The sequence below is a fragment of the Wyeomyia smithii genome, chromosome 3, assembly GCF_029784165.1.
Source record: "Wyeomyia smithii strain HCP4-BCI-WySm-NY-G18 chromosome 3, ASM2978416v1, whole genome shotgun sequence".
Taxonomy (NCBI): domain Eukaryota; kingdom Metazoa; phylum Arthropoda; class Insecta; order Diptera; family Culicidae; genus Wyeomyia; species Wyeomyia smithii.
In genome coordinates this window covers 91,600,002-91,625,204 of record NC_073696.1, presented here as the reverse complement: position 1 = coordinate 91,625,204, position 25,203 = coordinate 91,600,002, and the positions used below count along the sequence as shown (strand labels likewise).

At 36.6% G+C, this 25,203-nt stretch overlaps 2 protein-coding genes across 6 annotated transcripts in view; both read left to right on the top strand.

Moving 5' to 3' along the window:
• The window catches only part of LOC129731958 (cGMP-dependent 3',5'-cyclic phosphodiesterase-like), a 120,777-nt gene that overhangs the window by 28,221 nt on the left and 67,353 nt on the right, over positions 1-25,203 (top strand). For all 4 annotated transcript variants that reach the window (XM_055692369.1, XM_055692366.1, XM_055692367.1 and 1 more), the window contains exon 4: positions 19,163-19,258. In XM_055692369.1, the coding sequence (XP_055548344.1) occupies positions 19,163-19,258 (96 nt within the window). The remainder of the gene's footprint in view (positions 1-19,162; positions 19,259-25,203) is intronic.
• LOC129731962 (uncharacterized) lies at positions 9,764-11,458 on the top strand. Of its 2 annotated transcripts, XR_008729127.1 has the most exons (3): positions 9,764-10,644; positions 10,706-11,246; positions 11,318-11,458. XR_008729127.1 is itself a non-coding variant. In XM_055692392.1 (2 exons), the coding sequence occupies exons 1-2, from the start codon at positions 9,795-9,797 to the stop codon at positions 10,888-10,890; spliced, it is 1,035 nt and encodes a 344-aa protein (XP_055548367.1). In that variant the 5' UTR covers positions 9,764-9,794; the 3' UTR covers positions 10,891-11,362. The 2 variants fall into 2 exon arrangements, 1 of the variants encoding a protein (XP_055548367.1); XM_055692392.1 differs by having other exon boundaries at positions 10,706-11,362.

The following is a 25,203-nucleotide window of genomic DNA, read 5'->3' as shown; positions in this document are numbered from 1 at the left end:
TAGTTTTTTGAACAACGAGAACGGATTCGCACTATTTGAAAAAGAAAAAGGCAATGTCACTCAAAGCGGGGAGTCAAATTGACGCAGACTATTTTTCTAGAGTTAAAACAATATTCCATTGTTTCTACAAATCTAATAATATTTATTTATAAGGTTTTAGTTTATAATACCGTCTGCCGGGGTGAGGTTGTGCCAAAAAAGGATATATTTTTGTTCCTTAGCTTGTAATGTACACATTAAGGCAATGAGTTTGATACAAATCACGTAAATGCACACTTAAATGTTTAGTTAACGACTGCCGCAAATATGGTTAAGTTACAATAAACTATAATTTTGCTAAAATTAAATGAACTTTGGCCTAATCTCACCCCTTCTATGGGGTGAGATTGTGCCAAAAACAAAAAGTTGAATTTAATACCTGTTAAATGAACAGTAGTGTATCAACGAATAATTCATATGAATAACATGATAAAACAGTAAACATAGGGTCGACCATAAACAACGTGGACTATTAAGGGGCTGTAGGGGGTTGACCAGAAACTATGTTTCATATGAATTGTAGAAAAATGTATGACTGGATCAAATCGATATCTGGAGTAACCAGTTATGAGAACGTGGCTTATAGACAGTCTCTATACACATAGTGGCGTATCCAGGTAGCTTAGAAAGAGAAAACGTTAGGACATAAGGCCTGAGAAGACTTTTCGTTTCAATTATTATATGTCATTGACAACTGTATATTCCATTGGAAATCTCAAAACCGCTGGAAACGTACTGACAACTCTCCTTCCTCGCTGAAAAAGTCATCAGTTAATATAGAATCGGTGTACAAAGTTTTGTTACATTCCATAAGTAATATCAGTCAGTGTAAATTTCCATCTAACAGTTGTTAGCTTACTGTTCTCAAGCTTTTAGTCATTATTTCAAATAATACCTTGGCTAGACAGCTCACCCTATGTAAACGATGCATGTGTTTTGGTGTATACTGATATAGATTTGTCGTAAATATGAATTCAGTTCATTGTACCGTTCATCATAGCTTGGCACAATCTCACCCAAAAAGGGCTCGAAAAGTGTACAGTTTGGAAAAAAATTATTTTCTGAGCCAATACAGATCTAATGCATAATATTTCCTCAACACATTCAAGACGACATCCTAACGTACCAACTGAGCAGTAAGTTGATGAGATTCCTTGAACGGGTTGGTGCGCCTTGGACATTTTTGGATATCGTTATTTGCGCATGTTTTTCATCCTGTACTTTGAAACATTGTGTAAGTGAAACAGTTTACTGATATTATCTATATTTTATTTGAAGTTGTGAATAAATATGTCACGTTTCATAAAGTATTGAATTTGAGGTGGTAGGTTCTAGAAATCTCAAGTAATTTAACATACAAACATTTTCCGTTTTGGCTCAATCTCACCCCCGTGGCTTATGCACAATTGACACAAACTGCATTGCAGATTTGGGATCAATCTGTTCTCTAACGATGCCATTTAGTTTCATCGTGCAAATTTTCAAGTATTTTTGTTAAACTTAAATCAAAGTTTGAATGTCAGGTGATTCCATATGGCCCGCCAGGAATAAGTTAATGAATAATGAAATCTTGAGAACCTAATATATAAGCAAGCTTTCGATTCATTCGTTCCAAAATATGAGCTAAAAATACACATTCGTGTACAATTTTTCATGAGTCGTTTATATTTATTTTTTTAGCACGTAATAAAAACTTTAGGAGGTTTGTTTAAGCGTTCGACGTCATTTGAACCCAGAATTCCGAACATAATGCACGTCAGAAACCTTGTTGTTTAAATAGTTTATTTGACACGGCACGATTCATTTTATGTTCTACTGAGCCAAATACAATTCGTATTAATTTTAGGTTAGCAGGAAAAAAAGGGAGGCATTTTTTTATTTCTCGCGGCCGACTAAAGAGGATTTAAGGTGGGGATGCGGCTAGTGGGGATTTAAGGTGAGAAGAAGGGAAATACAACTGCCATCTATGAAATGCGATGTCTCGCCAGCTACACCCAAGACGACAGTCCCGTCGCGAGTCTGGTCATCGCAGCCCTAGTAAGACAGCATGCTGAAATGAACATACTACAAAAAACCCGAAGAATGATACGAATCGTAATAATCGGTATATACCTAGGCAAACGAAAAAGGACAACGATTAGAAACTTGGCACTTTGAATGCGTTTGCATTGCCCCTAGCGCAATTTTTCTAATTCGTACAAATAAAGTGAATACTCTACCTGTTCACATATTCTAGATTAGCTTTTGTATATTTAAGATAAATGTATTGCTTTCAAGTTACTTCTTTAACAAAAAAACGTCAGTGAAATTTCTGTAAAGGAGGAGTTCTATGAGCTCCTTGAGAAAACGTATGGAGAGTGCCCACAACACGACATCAAGATCGTCTTCGGAGACATGAACGCACAAGTCGGACGAGAAGGGTTCTTTCGTCCCGTTATTGGTAGAGAAAGCCTTCACTCTACCACCAACAACAACGGCTTGAGGGTAATAAACTTCGCCGCCAGCAGGAGAGCGGTAGTATCCATTGCTTTGCACGTCCGAACATTCGGAAGCACACATGGAGACACCCCAATGAAAAGGCCTGCTCCCAGATCGACCAGACGGCCGGCACTTTTAAGATGTCATAGATGTGCAATCCTTTCGAGGGTCAAACATCGACTCGAATCACTCGTGGTAGGTAAGATTTGCGCAAGGTTGTCCAACGTATTTAAATCGAGATCGGCTATGATGATACGTCTGGACATCCACAGGTTATCAGCGGAAGAAGTTGCTGCAGAGTATACTTGGAAAGTTTATAGACGGATCGGTAAACCAGCTGGAGTGGACCTGAACGAGTAGTGAAAGTGCGCCAACACGTTGGTAGCAGCTAATCGTGAGAAGCGTCAGATGCGGGATGGATACCGGGAGGCAAGAGCTTCCGAAAAAAAGCTTCACCGCCGTAAGAGACGTGAGCACTACGATCGCGTCCTCGCAGAGGCGAAGAATTGCTTCACCAGGCACGACACGAGGAGCTTCTATAGAACGATTAACGGAATCAGGAACCGGATCGTGCCAGTACCTGCCATGTGTAATTACCGTTAGAAAGATAGGAGAGTCGTCGAGAGGAACAGGATAGAAATTAGGGAGGACGGAAAAGCTGTGGACTCATCAACATTGAACGAGGTGAAGAATGCTTGCAAAGAGCTAAAGAACTACAAAGCCGCCTGGAAGGACGGCTTACCGGCCGAACTTTTCAAAGTTAGGAGCGAGCGGCTGTGTAGTGCAATTCACCAGATTATCCTAAGGGTATAGTCTGAGGAACAACTACCTTTCGACTGGTTTGAAGGACTCATATGCCCTATCTGCTGAAAGGGATATAGACTCGACTGTAGTAATTATCGAGGCATAAACCTCCTCAATTTTGCTTTTAAAATTCTCTCCCGTATCCTGTTCGAGTGAGACGATCTACAACCAGATGTTCACCTTGAGACAGATCCTCGACAAGTTTCGAGACCACAACTTGCAGACACATCATCTGGTTATAAACTTTAAGGCGGCGTACGATACAGTGAAACAAAACGAGCTAATAATGCTTAAACATGGTTTTCCAACACAACTAATTAACACAACGAATTACTGTTACGTGCGACACTCGGTTTCACAACAAGCGTCAGGACAGCGGGCGAATTTTTGGACGCGTTTGTGACGTTAAATGGTCTAAAGCAAGGTGATGGGCTCTCGAACTCGCCGATCAACATAGCTTTAGAAGGTGCAATACGAAGGGCAGGTGTGCAGAAATGCGGCACCATCTTTACGAAGTCTCACATGCTTCTGGGCTTCGCGGAAGACATTGATATAATTGGTGTTAACCGTAGAGCTGTTGAGGAGGCCTTTACGGCTCTCAGAAAGGAAGCTGCGAGAATTTGAATCACCATTAACACTGGCAAAACGAAGTACATGGTGGCTGGAAAAGAGCGTGGTAACTCTGCGGGTGTTGGTGCTGCAATGGAGTTGGATGGGGATACTTACGAAATGATCGACGAGTCTTATCGACGAGCCGTAGTATCATGCGATCAATACTCGGAGGCAAACTAGCGAATGGGGTGTAGCGCAGGCGCATGAATCCCGAGCTGTACGAAGTATAAAAAGATGCTGATATTGTCAAGTTGATGAAACATGGCAGGTTACAGTGGGCTGGCCACGTAGCACGGATGGCAGATGAGCGCCCGGCAAAGATAATATCATAGTTTTACACTCGGCTATGAACGAAACTACGAAGACGAAAGTGCCTCACTAAATATTATTTTCAGCATCAATGTTTAAATCAATTTCTTTCTATCTATATATTTTCCAAATAATGTAGGGAACTGCTCCATTATTCATCTCAATATGATAACAATATGACAACACAATTGAAAACAGGAAAAACGCATATTTTCTTTTTAAACAAATCTGCTAATCCATGGAATGGATTCTTCTTAGTTCACTTTAGATTCCTCATAAAGTATAATCCACAAAAACTCACTTTGAAGCACTAAATTTGATATTATAGTCGGGCATCTGCACTCGAAAACTCATTTAATTCAATCACCTACCTCAGAAAACAAAATCCGCGCATCGTTCTTTACGGGACTCGTTCAGCAGCCAACCAAAGTTTTTTTCATCACTAGCGGACCACTTTTTATTTAAATCACTAAACAAAATCACTCTCTACACTAAGAATACTTTAATCTTTGAAATGTTCACCTCAAATTTCCTAAAACAAGCTTGAATTAGCAGGAATATATGACATGAATTTCTACAATTCCTAAATTTCAACTGTATGTATTTTCATCTGTTTTTACTTCGTTGAAGAAAATCAAAAGTTGCCAAATCAGTTTCTGTTAATACGAAAAAAATTTACTGAAAATGCTGAATTATTTCGACATAATTGACATAAATCTACAGCACTGTAGTGGTTACCTAGGTTACCAATTTTGCACGTAAACAATTGCAGCGGATATCTAGGTAACCTACTACGACGGGCTGCGGCTACGTTCATTCATGATTATGTGATTCATTCATGATTAACAGTGTGATGAATATGGGGGCGTCGTGAGATGAATAATTGAGCAGTGATTCAAGTTTTGAGATGGATATAGAAGCTTTGTGAAAAATGGATTGTTTTACAAATTTCAGGATAAATCTAGCTAATTTTACTGAATATACAATACTAAACGATTCCATAAGAGCACGTAAGCATATTTAGTTTATTTGTTCAATGATTTCGTGAAAAGTTCGTGTTTAATCCGTGCATTCTTCGTGAATATCGGCTTAATGAGATGAATAATCCACCGTAGCAGTTCCCTACGGTGATTATCGCGCTTTTCAATGAAAAAACAATGATCCTTTCGATTCTGTACAAATTTGAAGATAAAACAAACTAAACGCTATAAAACGTAGTAAATGAAAATTGTTTACCAACATCCGAGCATCCAAAAGACTGCATGAAGTGAAACCACCTATGAAAGTTAGTGCTAACCTCCATCTTTGGTTCTGCCACTATTTGCAACTTTGCGAGATATTTTAGCTCGAAAAAGTGCAATTTTCGATCAAAGACGGTATAAACCCTTTAATTTTTCAAAATTGAAAAAATATCTAGAACATAGTAGGCCTCTTAAATCATATCAAGAATTGTTATTTGGTATTTTTTGATTCTTAGAAATTTTAAGAATATCTGTGTATAACTTCCTGTATGAGGTTGATTTTCAAAAAATAGAACCAAAGTTTCTTCAGCAAATTTTTTCTGCCTAAGATTACCTACAACTTTACTAAACATTTAACTTTGATTAAACAAGTAATGAAAAAAGAAATCATCTCACTTTTAAGTGGATTAATCAAAAATATATTTGCATCAAAAGTAGCCTCTTGAGAACTAGAAAAATTATGTCGAATACTTTATAGCATTAAAACGGCATTTTTATACTCAAAAGGCTGACGATCACGTTTTTCTCGTTTTAAACCTTTGTGCCACTGTGTTTTTTTCTTTGGAATAATATTGGTGAAATCTCAAGATTCAAGTTCTCCTGCTATCTGAAATTGTGAAGAAGGAAAGCAGCGGATCGTTCTGATTCTGAGGATAAATAACATTTTATTTTCTTTCATTTGTTTTGAGGTCGGTCGTGTAAACACGAGAAAACCACCGACAACAACGTCCGTCATGTGCTGGCAGATAGATAGATGTTTATTTAAACAAATATGATGATTTCTACTAATGAAGTTTACAATTGATAGGAACTATGATTCTAGGAACTATGAAGCTATGAGCTTCTGAACAAAATGTTATTGTTAGGTATAAATAAATGCAAATTTTAAATAGTTCATTAATCCTCTATGTATCTCTAAATTCTAAAATACGAGTAAATAGCTATTTTCTGTGTTCGAGCGGACGAATAAAACTTCCTGAGGACGAAAATGAAACTGCTACGACGTAAATAAAAAAACAGGCGGTTGAGTTTTTCTAAGAAAATGCGGAGATTGATTAGTTTTTTTCCAAACCAAATGGTTTTGATCGAGTGAATTTTACAGTATATTTATCAGAAATATAAACTGGCATATCGTATTAATGTGACCACAACAGATACAAACAAAGCAGTAAGTCAACAAAAATTATATTTACAACCCCATACGTAAGAAAAATTTCATGAGGTTTTAAACCTAAAATACCGAACATAATACCCGACATAAACCTTTTCGTACAACTATTTTTGAAGTCAATTTATTTGCAAAAGCTAAGACTTATCAAAATGAATTATAAATCATGGATGTTCATATTGAAAATGAAACTTATGCAGGTACATAACAATTTGCGGAAACCAGATATCAACTTTCGACACTATTTTGAAATCCAAAAAGAATGAGCAAAGTTAAACACACAGTATGATTGAAGTTTTGAAACATTAAAAAGTAAATATATGCTTAGAAAGAAAAAAAAACTTATTGGTGAAGTGTTTACCGAGGATTTTTTCCAAACGATTCAACGATTGATATCCAGTTCCAATACTGGAAGAAGGCGAGAAGTTGAGGAAAAAGTTGGAATACAATTTTTTGTTTGTAATATTGCTTCAGTTTTATATATTGTACCGAAACATCAGGAGAAATTTTTCACTTTTCTGCAAAAAATGGAATAATAGAAAGGGTTATGACATGTGACCTTCATAATTTCCTGGAAAAAAAATTGAACTGTTGATGGTAAAATGGTTTTTAGGTTCTCGAGTTACTGAATTCATTTTGTAAATTTCAAACAATGTTCGAGAAAATAGTAATGCGAAATTTTAACTTTACAAGAAAAAGAAATAAATGATTTGAAATTATTAGTTGAATATACTAGAAAAAAAATCGGTTTAAAAGTAGATTAAATTCACTGGTAACTTTTTGTCACTAAAAGGTATTTTGAACAAAGTAAAAAATGTTTTTAGGTTTCTCCATCATCAACCAGATTTTTTTTAAAAAAAAGCAAACCTTTAACTATATTTGTGCTGAATTTAGGGTTCTCATCAAGACATGATTGACGAAAAAACATCGATTATTATTTATTTAATCCAAACCAAAAACTCACTCGTTGAAGAAATCATCATGGAAAATTTCAATTTGACCGACACGAATCGGTTTGACGAAGCTCATTCACCATAAAACGTGAAACTGTACGTTTCAGATTGCGTTTTTTGTTATTGCTCGAACAACCTTAACATCGTACCATAAACATGCGAATTAATCTTATGTTTACATTTTCCAATTCGTTCTTAGCGTAGTATAACACACGGATGAACCAAAATTATCACCTTTAGCATCATTAGCATGTTTACATACTTGAATCCGGAGCGGAATCTTCCGATGTAACCAAGATAGGTCGTGCTAAACACATACAAGCAGTATCCGGTTTATCAACAAAATAGTTTACTGTTTTTGAGTTGCAACAGTGAACTGAAACATGCTGCGTGACTGAACAAGTACAAAATTAACTGGTAGTGTCAAAATGGTTAAGATAAAAAACAATGTGCTACGCTAAGTAATCGTAAATCTTTTTCTAATAACAAAAGAGGCATATATACTATCCCAGCTTTTCCACACATATCTTCTCATTGTTGTCAGTGCGTTAACCTGAGCAGCAGCGTTCCATAAATTCCTTCGTCCGCCTTCATAAATTCCTTCCGAGTTTCCCGAGTTATGTCGGATTTCGAAAGTAGCATGTGCAGCTACTCAGCTAACATACACACGCACACAGTATGGAGTGCCGGTTTTGGGTGAGGCTGCCATATTTTCCCAACAAAATATAGTCTTGTGTAACGAAATATACTTACTGCCTAATGTTTGTAAACAAGAGTACCGGCCCGAGTGGAAATACCAGGGGGGATCTATCTGTCAAGCATCGTGTAACCAACATATTCGGCAATATGGCGTTTGTTTTGGTTCTGTTTGGTCACGAAACTGATCGATGTGAAATATTATAGAATTAAAACGTTTTTTATCAAAACTCGAGAAACCGCGGAAAACTTTCACGAATGTGTTGTGCAGTGATTTTTTCCCCCATTATTGTTCCTAGTTACAACGTCATGGACCAACAAACGTCATGGACCAGAGTTGATCTGCGATAACGCACACATATATGAAATTTGACAGCAGTGAATCCCCTCTGGGAAATACTTTCATCGTTCTAACCACCTCGACGGTGCTATTCTCAATCGATGCTCTGGGGCAATATGTCAATTTGGTGCTCCAATGTTTTACTTCACCACTGTGGGCAGGTTGTTTAGTGCAGGATAGGGTGGTTTACCGGTAAAACAAAAACCGGTAAAACCGATATTTTTTTCAATACCGTAATACCGGTATTGGAGAGGAGAAAAAACCGGTATTTTCGGTATTTTATCGAAAAGTCTTAAAAAACCTTGTCACAATATCCTTAAATCATTGTGAGGTAAATTAATGTTACCCAGATACAAACATGCATTACAACTCGCTTGATAGTGTACTTAAAGCGAATTGCGGTTCGGACAGCACGCATTGTCAATACTACAATCAAATCAAGCGAATATAGAAGGATTTTTACAGCAGCTAGGTTGGCTCCAGGTCAAAACTAGGTGGGCTGGTGGAATAAAAAAAAATGCTATTGTGTAATAAATACATCAAGGCAAGCGAACATGGAATATACATTCACTCCAACTAACTCCCACAGAGATATTTTTCATTTTCGGTTCCTTTTCGTTTGCTCTGCTTGGATTCAAACGATGTGTTTGTGTTTGTGTGTACCAACGAACTTCATGTCATTGAAGCTAGACATTCATTTTCTAAGTAGAACAGCAAATCTCTTTTCACACACACACAGTTATGTTTTTTCCGTTCGAAGCACTGTGTATAAGTAAACGTAGGGTAGTAGAACACAATTTCGACAAAAAATCGTATTCAAACAAGCATGCACATTGTTATATCCAAATTTTCATTCACCCCGCAAAACTTAGTTTTAAAATAGTAAATAACTTTGCAATGCTTACAGAAACATCATTTTGAAACTATCGAGAACACTAAATGATAGAATTTTTACATCATTTCGACTAGTGAAACGTTTACCCTATAAATGCAAGTAGCGCTGGGGGAAAGTGAGACCTAGTTGTCCAAAGTCATTCTCTTTCCAACACGCCAAACCTGAATGAATTTCAGCCTCATGAATGAATATTGTTTACATAATTTCCAAGCTGTCAGTTTGTAGCGGTTGTAATCGGCAAAAGGTAACTAGCGTCAACATGGATTTCGAAGCTAACGCTAAACTTGGTGTAACTGAAAATTCGGTGTGGTTTTATTACTTACGCGGAAAACAAAATCGCGAAATAGCCAAATGTATACGGTGTTCAAAAGTGATTAAATGTGAAGGTTCGAGCACGAGCGGTTTAAAGACTCATCTCAAGGGACAGCATAATATTGACCTAACCTTGAAAAAACATGCAGCTTCTTGCGATATCCGGCCTTCAAAATCAGCTACAAGTTCAAAAAATTCAAACATTATGCAGTATTTTTCCAATGTATCTCAGCTAGAAATAGTTTTGGCTCGAATGGCTGCCAAGGACTGCATTTCATTCAGAACTATTGCCAGGTCCGAAGATATACGTCAGGGCCTGCTCGCTCGAGGCTTCACCGGAATCCCGAAAACTCATGACGGTGTAAGACAAAAGGTAAAGTCTTATCATGAGTTTGTGATTCAAGAATACCGTAAGCAGTTCGATGAAATAAAAAAGGAGCACCGCAAAATCAGTTTGACTTTTGATGAATGGACATCAAATAGAAATCGTAGGTACATGAACATAAATGTCCATGCCTCCAAACAAACCTGGAATCTCGAACTACGGCGAATTTTCGGATCGATGACAGCAGATAATTGTTTGTCTCTACCTAATCAACATCTTAACGAGTTAAATTTGTCACTTTCGGATGACGTTATGGCAGTGACAACAGATGGACCACATATAATGCTGAAAGTGGGAATATTATTGAATGCCACTCATCAAGTTTGCTTGGCACACGGTATCCATTTGGCGGTTATTGGCGTTCTGTATAGGAAGAAGTCCGAAGATGCCGAGTTTTTCTTGAAGAGTGATGGTAATTGAGTCTTCAGTTATTCCCTCACATCGTGTTAATAATTCGTTTTCAATTTATATAGGCTCAGATGACGACCACGACTCAGATGCTGTCGAATCGCAATTTTTTGCAACCGAAACTGACGGAGGAGCATCACCTATACTAAAACCCCAAATATCGGAAATTGTCAAGAAAGTTCGCACCGTAATAAGTTTTTCGACAGTCACCAGTAAAAAACGACATTCTCCAAAACTATGTCCGCTCTGAAGTTGGAACAGAGCTTACTTTGTTATCGGATTGTAAAACACGCTGGAATAGTCTTCTTCCAATGCTCAAGCGATTTTATAATTTGAAGGGCCCGATTCGATGCACTTAAGGAAAAAATCAAGGAAAGACGATCGGAATATTCAGACCTTTTCGCAACTCTATGCAATAGCAACGTGAAAGGATCCTTGAAATATGATTTTGGAATTTTCTTTAGGACATCACGGACGACTTTAGTAAAGCAAGCTGAAGAAATTATAAAGAGAATCACAACTACTAATGGATTGGACAACGAGGGGGAAAAGATGGCTACGAGTGATCATGAGCACGACGACGTTATGGTTGATGATGGGTTGTCGGTGAGAGAAAAACTAGAAAGGCGTATCAAAATAAGTAAAGCATCTATTTTTCCGGTACCATCAACTCCAAGCTCAATGAAGACGCTCAGAAATGAATTTGCATTTTACGAATCCGAAGGAATCGAAGGTAAATACCTCTCTATTCTTCACGATGCTCTTGAAACAGTTCGTCCAACTTCGGTTGAACCTGAGAGAGCATTGGCCTCAGCTGGGAACATTGCTAATAAAATCCGCTGCGGTTTAAGTGACGAAGCTTTGAGCATGTTATGCTTGTTAAAATTTCACTTTTCCATGAGTAAGGAGTAGATTGTTAAGATGAAACTCGATCAATAAATGGATTTGTTTCATGCAATTAATACCGTTTGTATTAGTTCGACAAAAAAATAAAAATACCGGTTTTTTACCGGTTTTACCGGTTTTTTGTTTTACAAATACCGAAATACCGGTTTTCCGAAAAGTCGGTAATACCGACCACCCTAGTGCAGGACCGCTTCGGGTGTTTGCTTTTTGTACACATATACATACATAAGCTGTTATGAAATACGTCACATATTGCGATATTGCGTCCATGAACTGAGTTTATTAAAATAGGCGATAATAGAGATACAGCCAACTTTATTCTTAGGTTTATTATCACGTAAATTGCAGTAAGATATAAGGTTTTTTAACTTCGAAACAAGAATACTCCAACTTCCCCTACGCGACGTTATCCAAACGAGACCGTGTCGGATCCGAGCAATAAATCACGCGAGGAAAAGCGTCAAGGGAGAGGAACTCGGTCATATACTACACCATATACAACACCAGCCTTTTAGTGTGGTGGGGTAGGGCAGTAATTTTCCAATGAAAGAAAGGTAATTGATGGATGAGTTCGTGCTTGTGGAGAGAGCCGGGGACATTCACGTGCCCATCATCATATTGCAGGAGTCTATTTATGCATTCGTACTGTTTATTCTGTGACGGCAAGGGCTTGTGGTTCAGGTTGGGACCTGTTGATATGAACTACTCAATTTGCTTGAGTTATAGTATGTGAATTATTTTACATCAGAACAAGGTTGGGTAAAAAATATGATTGAAAGGCTTTGTTCCAATTTTATTTTTCAAAACAAAGAACATTGTTTAAAATGAAGAGTTAAACCACAAGCGCCAGATGATGAGTTCGGCTTACTACGCTTTGTGCTTGCTGTCAGGCATTTTCCAACCAACGCGGTATAATGCTTGGAACGTCAAAGAAAGCAACCCACATATTTATGCACATAAAGAATGTTTCCTTAGGACAGCGAAGATCGATTCATCTTTCTGTTGTGATGTGACAAGTGAATAACATAAAGCCGTGAATCGTTCGTTTTGTAATAACAAGCAATGGTTACCATAACCATGATTTTTCTGTATGGTTTACTTGTCATTATTGACTGATAAAAATATTGATGTGTGAGGATGGAGCATCATCATTATTAACTCAATATGCTATTGTATCATAATAGATTACAAAAATATGTTATGTATTTTAACTTTTTATGTATGTTTTAGTATGTATTGCTTGCTGTATAAAAAAAATTTGGGGTGTTTAGTTAACTTCAAAAATGAAATTTTATAATTTTTCTGGGTTTGTTCGGGGGGTTAATTCTTATTGAAATAAAATCGCAAAGCACCTCTGTTATGTTTTATAGCGAATCTCTTTATTGCACTGCGTCAGGGCAAATCTGCCGAGAAATAAAGCAACGAAGACGCGATTTACGACGCAAGTAAGAAAGAGATGCCAGATAATTATTTGCTAACCGAGCACGTTGAAGCTGACAAATTTTACAGTGCGCTTCGGACAGCACGGCAGGTCAATAGGGTAACGGGGGTACTTTGGCCAGCTTTGGGAAGTGTTCGCACAGCTCATTAAAAACAAACACAATTTTTCAACATAAATACCTACTCTATTATACCATTGTTAAAGGCTAAGTGTCTATTTTAATATACAACGTTCAACAATGCAATATATTGAAAAATATCCTAGAAATATCAAAGTTCTAAGAAGTACTAAAAACATATTTTGGTCCATCAAAGTTTTACTTTGGGCCACCTTTATATCTACAGACGTGTATGGAAATAGTTCGGACTAATTATATTTAAGATCATCATCGGTATTTTAAGAGCAAAAATAGTGGGTTTGGGAAGAACATCCTTCTGCTGTGAATTTTTGTAAATTTTAGGCATCTAAAAATTAAATGATTTGGCTTATAGCGGTTTGACAGGCACTCTCATCTAATTTCATATCGTTAAATGTGATAAATTAAGAAGTAATTACCTGTAAATTGTCACAAGCTGCTTCTTTGTTCACGTGCAATTATAGTGTAGTATGATTCTTAGGTGTGTTATTCAATGTTGCATGCATAGTTTTCTAGTATTTATTGAATTTATCAGATAAAATGCGTAAAATGTTACCGGGTGGGCCAAAATATTCATGTGGACCAAAATACCCCCGTTACCCTGCTAGGGTAAATAAATCGAGCAAATAAAGAAGGGTTTTGACAGCAGTTAGGTTGCTTCCAGGTCAAAACGAAGTGAGCTGGTGAAATAAAGAAATTCGCTATATAATGTATTAGGGATTTTCGGCTCATCCGTCAGCAAGCATTGGGAAAACGAAAGTGTCGCTACTTCTTCTCCAACGTTTCGACAATTTATTTTGTCTTTATCAAGAAGTCTGTAATATAGTGTACGTATAAAGGTGTGGTTTTGTCTTCAAGTTATACATATTTCGTTACTTACATTAGCTCTACGTTTTGTTGTCATGTTATTGTCTATGTTTAAATTGAAAAAAGTCACTGTTGTTGCAGATATTGTTCTTAGTGTCACTGGAAAACTGCTCTAATCGTTCGCATAGGAATTTACATGTTATACTAATTTGCGCGTCTTTTTGAAAAATTTTGATTAAATAGATTAGTTTACGCTGTTCGGTTTTTGTCGTGTACGTTTAAAAATCTTATTTCATTTCAGTATCCCGCCTGAACATTCATCCAATATGGCTACCCTGAAAGCTCTTCTGCTATATTCGTGCAGTTCGTGTTGTCTGCTGTCTGACGTCTATGCGTTTCATTTTGTTTGTTATTGCTTGTTGTGGTACGGAATAAACCAGCATATATGCAACTAAGTCCGTCGGTATCACTTCGTTTGTTAACTGTGGTTTCGTTTGTTGTTATGTGACATGTTTCTAAAATTGGTAGTGCGGTTGTGTTTTTATGTTCGTCGAGTATTTTGACATCCTGTAGGTTAAATGTGTGTTTGTTTTTAATACAGTGGTTCAACAGTGCCGTCTTTCCGCAGAGTGTTGTGAATTGTGAATCATTTATGTTGGTGTCGGTGTTATATAATTTTTCTAGCATATTGAGGTTTGATTTGTGTCCACTAATTCGGGTTTTTAGTTCGTTTGTTGTCATACCTATGTACTGTGAGTGGCAGTCTTTGCATGGTATGCTGTAGATAACGTTGTTGAGGTCTTCTTTCGCTATTTTATCTTTCGTTCGGGAATAGTACTTTTTGGCTGTGTTTGTGTTTTGTGTAGCTATTTTTTCTGTTGCGTAGTCTTTTTTCAGGAACTTACTGATTTTTTCGGTGAGTTGTGGGATGTATGCTATTGAACAGTAGGTATATTGCAGGTCCGGTTGATCAGCTAAATTCTGCTGCGTGCTGCTGCTATTTCTGTTGTTTCTCCGGTTGATTAGACGGTGTCGCAGTGATTTTGGATAGTCAAAGCAAAGCAAAGCCTTGGTGCTACATTCCGATTCGGAACTTGACCTTCTGTTTACTAGACACAGACTTCGCAGCCATCCGTTAAGTGTACAGGACAATTGCGGGGCTAGCGCTACGATCCTACTGACACTAACAGTCTCTCCCGAGTCAAAACTCGAACCTACGACGACTAGCTTGTCAGGCCAGCATCGTACCTCGAGACCAGCTGGGGAGGCTAGGAGGATTTTGGATAGTAATTGATTTGTAAATGTCGGTTCATGATTTCAACTTTTGCAGATTCCGACAAACCTGGGGATAGCCGGTCCACTCTATTTATAAAATTCATAGCCATGTTAATCTTCTGATGTGGAGGATGTGTCGATGTATAGTTGACAAGGCGGCCACTTGCAATCGATTTCTGATACCATTCCGTTGTGATGTGTTGGTCGTCATGTCTAACCAGTAGCATATCGAGGAACGGTAACCGTTTGTTCTCTTCCACCTCGCAAGTAAACTGGATGTTGGGATTATAGTTGTCGAATGTTGCCAGAACGTGATCAAGTTGGTCGAGTGGAATGGCTGTGACCAAATCGTCGACGTGTTTTCTGATAACGGTAATTTGATGTTTAATCGTTTTAAAACACAGTCAAGCAGTGTTTCTGTGACAAGATCCGCTACAGTGGGAGAAAGCGGATTGCCCATAGTTGTTCCCCATATCTGTTTGAAAAACTTTCCGTCAAAGTTGAAAAAACTAGCGTCGACACAGAATTCCACTAGTTCTAGAAAGAAGTCCAAGGTTATATCCCTCGCGTGTGGTTTAATTTGATTCCAGCAGTATATCACATCGTGGCACACTAGATCCTTCTAAATGCAGGTGAAAAGTGAGATCACAGCCAATGAGATCAACGAGTATCCTGTCGGTAACGTAACGGTGTTGATAAATACGCAGAATTCGGAGGAATCTTCTACATTGTACGGACTGTTTATCGATTTTTGAATAATTCCACCTACGAACTTTGATAATTCGCTATAAGTTTTCTAATTCTATATTCCTTTCTTTTGTCCTCTCTCAGATGAAAAGATTCAGAGAACTAGAAAAATTGACAATGATCGTTATATGAATGTGCTACATTGTGAATACAATTTTTCTCGTCACCTCTGCTTCAAAAATGCATAAACTTTCTTGATACAAATAAACCAACGCTCGATATTGCTGGTGTCCCCGCGCGTTACCTCCCGATGCACGCGTATCGACATACGACAAGTGTCTGTTGGTTACTGATGCTCCGATCTGATCTGTAACGAATTCGAGGAGCGCACACTTTGCTGATGTCGATGTCAAGTTGCACCATCCACGAATGTTTGATTCAATTGCGCTCAATTTACCGCTTTATTCTGTGGCAGAGATAATTGAATTTACTTCGAGTATTCAGCTGGTATTGATGGTGCATAATTTGTTTTCTGCAGTAAACTTTTGCTAAAATCGACTGGCTAAACACACCTCAATATATACTCGCTGAACACGCTGCTGATAAGGAACTAATTCGATTCGGTAAATAAAATAATACTACCACAACGAATGAATCAATAAATCTGTGAAATCATCACTGAAATAAAATATTCAATAATATCGTCTTCAATACGTTGGTTAGTAACTTTACTCTCTAATTGATGATAAGAGAGATCTTTTGTAGTATGATAAAAAAAACTATGTTGAATCTAGTTTAAAACTGTTGTAGAGATACGAATCTCCGTGTACACAAAACACCGACATGGACGTTATTGTTCAACAAATGTATATAATTTGAAAGCAACTTTCAAATTCTTATCAGCATGAAAAAACACAAATGCGTTGTTCATATTAGCGTAGGAGTAGAAAGGGTGTGATGGACACGATAAAAAAGTGATTCATTTTAAGTTGAGCGGAGTATTCAGTACTAGAATTGTGCGTCGATCATATCATTGGCGGCGACAGATTAGAAGACATTTTTGGTTAAGAGGCGACAGCTAATTTGCTTCTGCGCACGGATTCGGATTTCGTCAATTCCACAGTCAGAAATTGTCTACTGCAAGGGTTGACAGGAGTTTTCATAGGGACGCTAACTATCGTTCAAAAACTAGCGGGAAAAAAGCTCATTTTGTTATTAAAGTATCGTCCCAATCTATGAAATATGAAATAATTTTACCTTAACATAAAAAAGGTTTGACAACAAAACGTAATCTTTAAAATGAAATAATCACTGAGAACACGAAAAAGTATGTTACCCTTCCAAGCCTTTCTAGTCGATAAATGTAACGTTCGATAATACATGATTGGAAAAAGTCACTTCCATCGAATTAAGCAAAAAGAAGATAAAGAAAAAAGCTGCGAAGGGGCCGGGTTAGTCACATTTTATGTGCGGTCCATCTTTTCACTAGAAGGATTCCGGAAGGAGAGTCGACGGAATCCATAGTTCAAGTTGTCCTTATATAATTGAATCGACCAGAAGCCATTCGTTTCAGACGAATTGCATGAAAGAAGATTTTTGTTGTAGTTTTTTGCTTGACTGATTCCCATAGTAAGGAAAAACATCAATACATCAATGAATATTGATAAACATTTTTACTAAATACTTTGAAATTCAGCTTTTTCACGCGCCATTGTGACGAACGCCCCCATGAATATTCATAAAATTCTAATCACTTTTTTCGTCGTTACGTTAACACCACATTCAAATCTTTAAGTAGGATGTCGTCGAAGTCAAGGTTAAATATGGACGCGTTAATTTTGACTAATCAACTGCAGTCTCTGGTAGCATCTCTAGGTTTGGCATGATATAAGTGAAAAACTCGATGAAAAAATAACAAGAACATATTGATCATCATATTGGTTTTGGCAGCTGCCGTTAGATTTAAAATAATCATCCAACATTCGTATGTACACAGGATGAACGCCAACAGTAGTTGTTGCGTTAAGGGACGCTTTCCAAATGTTCCTTCTTTCCAGTAGATGTTTGTAGCGGTGCTCTTAATTGAACATGGTACAGTTTAGCAGAGATCGATTACTCAATGAAAAGTGGTGGCAAAAGTAAAGAGGGGCCATGTTAGAAGAAATAAGATGAATTCGAATTTAAATTTTAAACTATAAATTATCCACACTCCAGTTTTGAGAGCGGGTGAAAACTATGGATATAGATTATAAATAGAAACTTGGAATCCATTTCTTCTTCAGCGCGATCGTTTTAATTCTTCAGCGATTCTACGTATAATAAGGCTGACCAGACGTACCGTTTTGAACGGGATCGTACCGTTTTTTCGACTGTTTTTAACCGTCCGTCTTTTTGCCATTTTGTACCGTTTTCGGATAATCCTTGCAAAATCCTAAAAAGAGCTTTGCATTGAAATAAGTTGCCAAGCAGCCAGGATTTTATAATATTACTGAGTACGTTTTGTGCCTTCCTGACAGTACCGCACCACTGGAAGGACATCCCCTATCGTGAATTGATGAAAAAGTCGCGATTGAAAGTTGAGACCATGATAATTGTTAATCAAAATCTCGATAATCATGTGAAAAATTTCAGGAACTCATTGCAAAAAAACACTCTTCAGAATCGGGCAAGTTCATCAAAGCAATGAATAATTGTTTGTATGCTTTGGTTGGTAAAAATTTTTCAAAAATGAATTTTATCATGTGTCCCGTTTTTTGAACCCATTTGTCCCGTTTTTATTCCGAGAAAATTTGGTCAGCCTACGTATAATTCACAGTATAATTTTTCTATACTTGACATAATTTTCTAAGAACGTTAGAATCATCCCAAAAACATTAAACAAAATGCTTACTTCCGCTTATATTTCTTCTCGAGATAAACATTGCGACGGATCACAGCTCTAAAATGAAATGTCATCTAAAATTAGCGACGTCTCGTGACATACTAGAACACACAGCTGATCTTTGAAGATGAATACCTAATATGACGAAAAAGCTAACGTTGTGAGGAGACTTCACTGTTTTCGTTTGATGTTAACGAATTCAATTAATTATGCGCATTTGGTATTGCGAGAGCGCAGTCCACGGCAGACTGCTGTGCCTGTACGGTGGAGGCGGACTATACTTATTGGATTTTGCAGTTGAATACACACTGCCTTATTATTTCCTCGAACTTTCAGCAATTTATTCCACTTCCTGCTTGATGGCCATTATTTTCCTAATCTATTTTCAGATCAACACATCCCACTTGAAAAATGAAAGCCTTCACAATGGATATCCATTCGTCATTGACGATATAAATAAAGACTTTTCAGAAGTTATAGAAATGGTAAGTTAAAATATTTATGTAGTTATTGTAGTTTTATTTTCAAATTGCTTTTCATATGGTGTCCACTATTTTTCATATGTTTGAAAAAAAAATTGTAAAAACAAAAATAAACGGATTGTTTGTTCTGGTTTTGATAAACAGACAGTTTTCGATAAATGAAAATCACGAGAAAATGAAGCTACATTCCTGCTTGCGTCAAAATGTAAAATTTTGAGCGGAAGCGACGCAATAAAATAAACCCATACTCGGCTTGTTTTGTTTCTATGTTGAAAGTGTAAATTCATACAGGTTGTATTAAACTTGGGATCAAGAAATACATATGCAATTCCCGAGCATTTTAAATGCTGATAAAATCTCCCCACCAAAGCATTTTTTTTTCAACGTCGCTTCTCAGCATCCCTGTGGTTATATGTAAATCGGATCCCCTGTCATGTTATGGCGCGTATTTCGGTGATAATTACTTACCCCATGGGCTAGATAGATGCAGACAGCTGGGTCATTCGATGTGGTACATTTGTGAAATAGAATAAAAAAAAACCTGACTCAATTCACGCTGCCATTGTTAACCGCCGCCAACATGCGAAGGGCAGCTTGTAGTAGTAGTCATAAATAATGGTCGCTAGGAGATCAATTTGTAGCGCCCAACCACCCACTTGTTGTGCATGTTATACTCATTATTTCATACGGTCTCGTGGGAAGCCAACAAAGTGTTGATGGGCAAATTAATTTTCGATTTTATATGGCTATAGCATAACATTGATTGCTGGTGTAAAAAAAGCAGGACGAGGGGATATTGTGTTTGTCCTAGCCACAGGCAGACTGGGAGGTGCCGGTTCATAAACCGAGTGTCGTAAAATAAAAATGTTTTTTTTTTTTTTTTTTTCATTTTGCTCGCGTCAATTAGCAAATATGATTAAAGTTTGTTTCTGGTGGTTGTTGCACGGTTTTTAGTGGAATTTGATTTGAAAACCAAATAGGATTACGCGCGTCTCGGTTCGGTGTTCACGGTTAACTTTTTAATTAGCTATTAAGTAAATATGATTTCAATACCATGGCGTTTGTGAATAGAATACTGATATTATAATAATTTAGATTCTCAGTGTTATAGGCTCTTGCATCAACCCTCAACAAGGTATCGTATGGTTACATCGCTTTTTCGATTTTATCAATAGTCGTTTTTATCATTGCTCGCCAAATTCACGCTCGAATTTCTCACGCTTCTTTCCATTTTTGTCATCAAGAATAATGTACTTCCAGTTGAAGAAAGTGTATTTGAAACATAATTTTCACTTGTGCCTCGTTACCTTGCATGTGTATAGTAGTGAACTTAATTTATTTAATCAATTTTCTCAATAGGGCAACCAAGTGTCACATCTGTTACAATTCATTTGTGTCATTATTTTGTGAAAAATGAACCGTGAAATACGTATTTCGTTGACTTTGGAGCAAGAATAACTTATTATTCGAACAGTTGAGAGAGAAGATCTCTTAATAGCTCATATAGTCCTACAGTTTAATGCTCAAAGGACGTCAATTAAAAAATTATAAAATCTGGCTGTTCCGCAATTTCACATAAACAGGCATTAGTTTCTCCTAACTGTTATAAAGATGGGTAGTACAAAACATATTGATATTCCATGAATAATTGCCTTGAGAATGTTCGCGAAAGTGCTATGGAGTTACATATTATGAAAGATTTTTTTTTTGTTTATTCGTTTGTATCTTGAACTTATATTCCATTAAACTATAAAAGTACATAATTTTACTTATAATATAGTCAACTTCAATTGAATCCAACACAAACAATCCAATTTCTATTATTTCGCTAAATTCACGGTTTCGACAAATTCACGTTGAATTTTTTTTTGGCCGTGATAACATCGAAAAAGCACTGTATTACGTATTCTGAAGATAACACTTTTGAATGTTATTAAACCACATACCTTTTGAAATGACGTAAAAAAAAATAACTTAACTTAGAAAATATTTCAGTATTTCAGACAGAAAATTGGACAAACAAGAGTAATGAGATAAATATAGGAGCGATTATCCTATTTTAGTTTTAAATTTAAATTTGGATAAACAATAAAATAGAAATAATTTTAAATTTTACACATCAAAACACTTAACAAAGCACGCAAAAATACGACAAATCTTCGTTAAAAATATATTCTAGTCATTCTAGATTGATCTATAAGTCAAAATTCACAAAAATTTCCAAAATTGCCTCCCTAAAAAAATGCTTCTCAGAACCAAAAAAGCGCACAACTAAAAATGCTTCCAAATAAACTCAGTTTCACGGTGAAAGCCTGCCTGAGAGCCTGAAAATGGGCAAAAATAATATTAAAAAATGAGTCAGAATTGCTTGTAAAATAATCATCTCGAAAAAAGATTTTTTTTTGCTTCCGACCGCCAGAAAAAAAAGAAAACTCGCTGAACGAAATTTTTTTTTTCAAAAAGAACAAATCTATGCTGAATTTCAGTTATTTAAAATCAAAAAACATAAAATGATTACCATAGTAAATGCATCCGTTTTTACTTGAATTTTAATCAAGAAAGTAGAAAATAAAAACTAAACTTTATATTAAAACAAAAAAAGTTTAATTTTCCCTTGAATTTTTTTTGTTGATACTTGACATTGTTTTAAAACTTTTCGTAAGCATGTAAGACCGAAAAAATTGTTTAAAAATTATGTTTTAAGTGGTGTTTTTCAACTTCTACTTCTGAAGAATAAATAAATTCCAACTAAGTAATACGATTCAATTACAGGTGGGACTCGAATATATCTGATTCGATTGGGGTAGGTGAGCCAGTTATGACAAGTGCACCAGTTATGGCTATATCGCATAAGCGCAATGGTACCAATTTTGGCACTACTTCATTTAAACTCCTTAGGCCATAACTGGTACATTTTTTGGTATTGCCATAACTAGTACGCTTTCCCTATATATAATTTCAGGCTCGATTATATATAGCAGATTTTTTTTCTTTTTTTTTTTTCAAATAAGACTTATCTAGAGCTGAAATGTCGTAAGGAAACCTCCATGAAATAAGTAACACTTTAGAAGAAGGCTGGAAGGCTATCTGACAAAACGTCGGAACTCATTCGATATATTTTAAGGATCTGTACAAAAAGGAGAGGGTGCCGTAAATAGTTATTTTTTGCGCCGTCTAAATATCGGGCGTTCTTTAATTGATTAATAAAATAAAAAAGCTAAATTAATCCATCTAGCGGTCAGACCAAGCCTTTCTCATTCAAACTTTTATTTGTAAAAATAGATTTACATGAACGCTTCAATCCAATAAATGTATATTCACTCTTTAGGTTCTAAAATATTGATGTTGTAATCTATACATATAAAAATGCAGTCCGGTTTGTCTGTCTGTTTGATCCATATAGGCTCGAAAACTACCGAACCGATCGACGTGAAAATTTCTATGTAGGGGTTTTTGGTCCCGATAAAGGTTCCTATGATAGTTTGAGACCCCTCCCTCTTCTGGAAAGGAGGGGTCCAATACAAATGAAACATACATTTCTGCACAACTCAAGAACAAACCAAGCAAATGAAACCGAATTTGGCATTTGGATGTTTTAAAGGGTAATAAATATGTCCATAATAGTTGGATGAAACACAAATTTGTGCACATCTCGAGAACTAATCAACCAAATGGAACAAAATTTGGCAGGTAAATGTTTTTAGTGGTAACAAATATGTACATAATGGTTTGGAACCCGACTCCCTCTTCTATAAAGGAGGGGTCCCATGAAAATGAAACACTAATTTCGCACAGCTCAAGAACCAATCAAGAAAATACAACCAAATTTTGTATGTGAATGTTTTTAGAGGTAACAAATATGTCCATAATGGTTTGACGCCCCTCCATCTTCTGGAAGTACATGTTTCTTCACAAATTTTTGCACATCTCGCGAACTAATCAACTAAATGGAACCATATTGGTCGGTGAATGTTTTTAGTGGTAACAAATATGTTCCATAATCGACCTCAGACAACATTTTGGATTGTAAGATGGCAACTTCCGGTTTCTGGAAAACAGCCAAAAATGGCCAATTTCCACCCAATATAATAATATCCGGATCTAGAATAATACACAGGAGCTAAAATCGACCACAGATAGCATTTTAAATTCTAATATGGCGACTTCCGGTTTCTGAAAACAGCAGAAAATAACCAAATACCACCCAATATGAGTTTTTCTTTAACCAGTATGCCGTTCAAAATCCAAAAATTGTCTCCAAATGCCATTATGAAATCCAAAATGGCGACTTCCGTTGTCGGAAAAACAGCGGCAAATGACCAAATACCACCCAATGTGGGTATTTCCGGAACCGTAATGATGCACTGGAGCCACAAATCGACTTCTGACAACATTTTGAATTGTAAGATGGCAACTTCCGGTTTCTGGAAACAGCCTGAAATGGACGATTCCCATTAAATATTAGTATTTCTGGAACCAGAAAGATGCACAGAAGCTAAAAATTGATCACAGACACAATCTTGAATTTTAAGATGGTGACTTCCGGTGTCTGGCAAACAGCCGGAAATGACCAAATACCATTCAATATGAATGTTTTCGGAACCAGAATTACGCCCAGATGACAGAAATTGATTTCACAGGCAATTTTAAAGTCCAAAGTGACCAAATATCACCCAATATAAGTTTTTCTTTAACCAGTATCCTAAATACCATTTTGAAATCCAAGATGGCGACTACCGGTTTCTGAAAAACAGCCTAAAATAAACAAATACTATCCAATATGAGTATCTCTGGAACCAGAATGATGCAAGGAGCTAACAATTGACCTCAGGCACCATTCTGATTTGCTAAATGGCAACTTATAGGCAACAGTCGGAAATGACCGAATAATACTCAATATGGATATTTCCGTAAACGTGATGATGCATAGAAACCAAACATTGACCCTGGACACTATTTTGAATTTGAAGACGACCACTTTTAGTTTCTGGAAAACAACCAAAAATACCTGCCAATATGGGTATTTCCGGTGTCAGATTGATGCCAGAAAGTCTGCTGATAATGACAGAATACCACCCAATATGAATATATTCAGAATTAAGGCGATGTACAGAAGCCAAAGACGAGGATGTTGTCATTTCGATAAAACCAATCATTTCAAACGATTTGGTATTTGACTTTGATCATATCCTATTTCCGATTCGTCGTGCATTTGCAGACTCCAAACAAGGAATCAATGAACTTGGAACGTTCAAATAGTACGACACCACATTTAAATTATGTTGAGGCCATATATATCGATCAAAGCAGGTATAGTTTTAAATAGTCTTTGAATTTCTTTTCTTTCCATAACTTTTGAGCCACATATCAAATTGTTATGAAGTTTGTTATTTGTAAGTTCAGCCCAAAGATATCTGGTCTTTGAATCCTGGAAAGGTGATTGGCTTCATAAACCATATTTTACCTGACTGGGAGCGTGTCGGTGCAGGTACCTGATCACTCACAACAATAGTGGTCATTGTATTTTGCAAAGGGAAACGTATAGCAATTGACTGGGATATATAACAAAAGTTCACATCAATGGACAACGTAATCCTAATTCCCTAACGAAAAAAAAAATGTAAGTTTGAGAGATGACTCGTTCGTATGACACTAGTTATGTTCAAATATGTCATGTAATCTTTGAGATAGTAGACTTTCGTTGTTTTATTAACAATTCAATACATAACGGTTGCTTAAGTTCGATTATAATCAAATGAAATGGGAACGTGTAGGGCAGCCAAACTTTGAAACCACGTGTTCAATCATAATTCATCAGTTAACCCTTAACTAGCCCGCTCATCTGATAATAATAATCAAATCGGTTGTGTAGTTTCTGAGATAATGAAGTTTCGTGATTTTCACAAGTCGGCACATTACAAATGAAGTTACAGTTCGATTACAGTAAA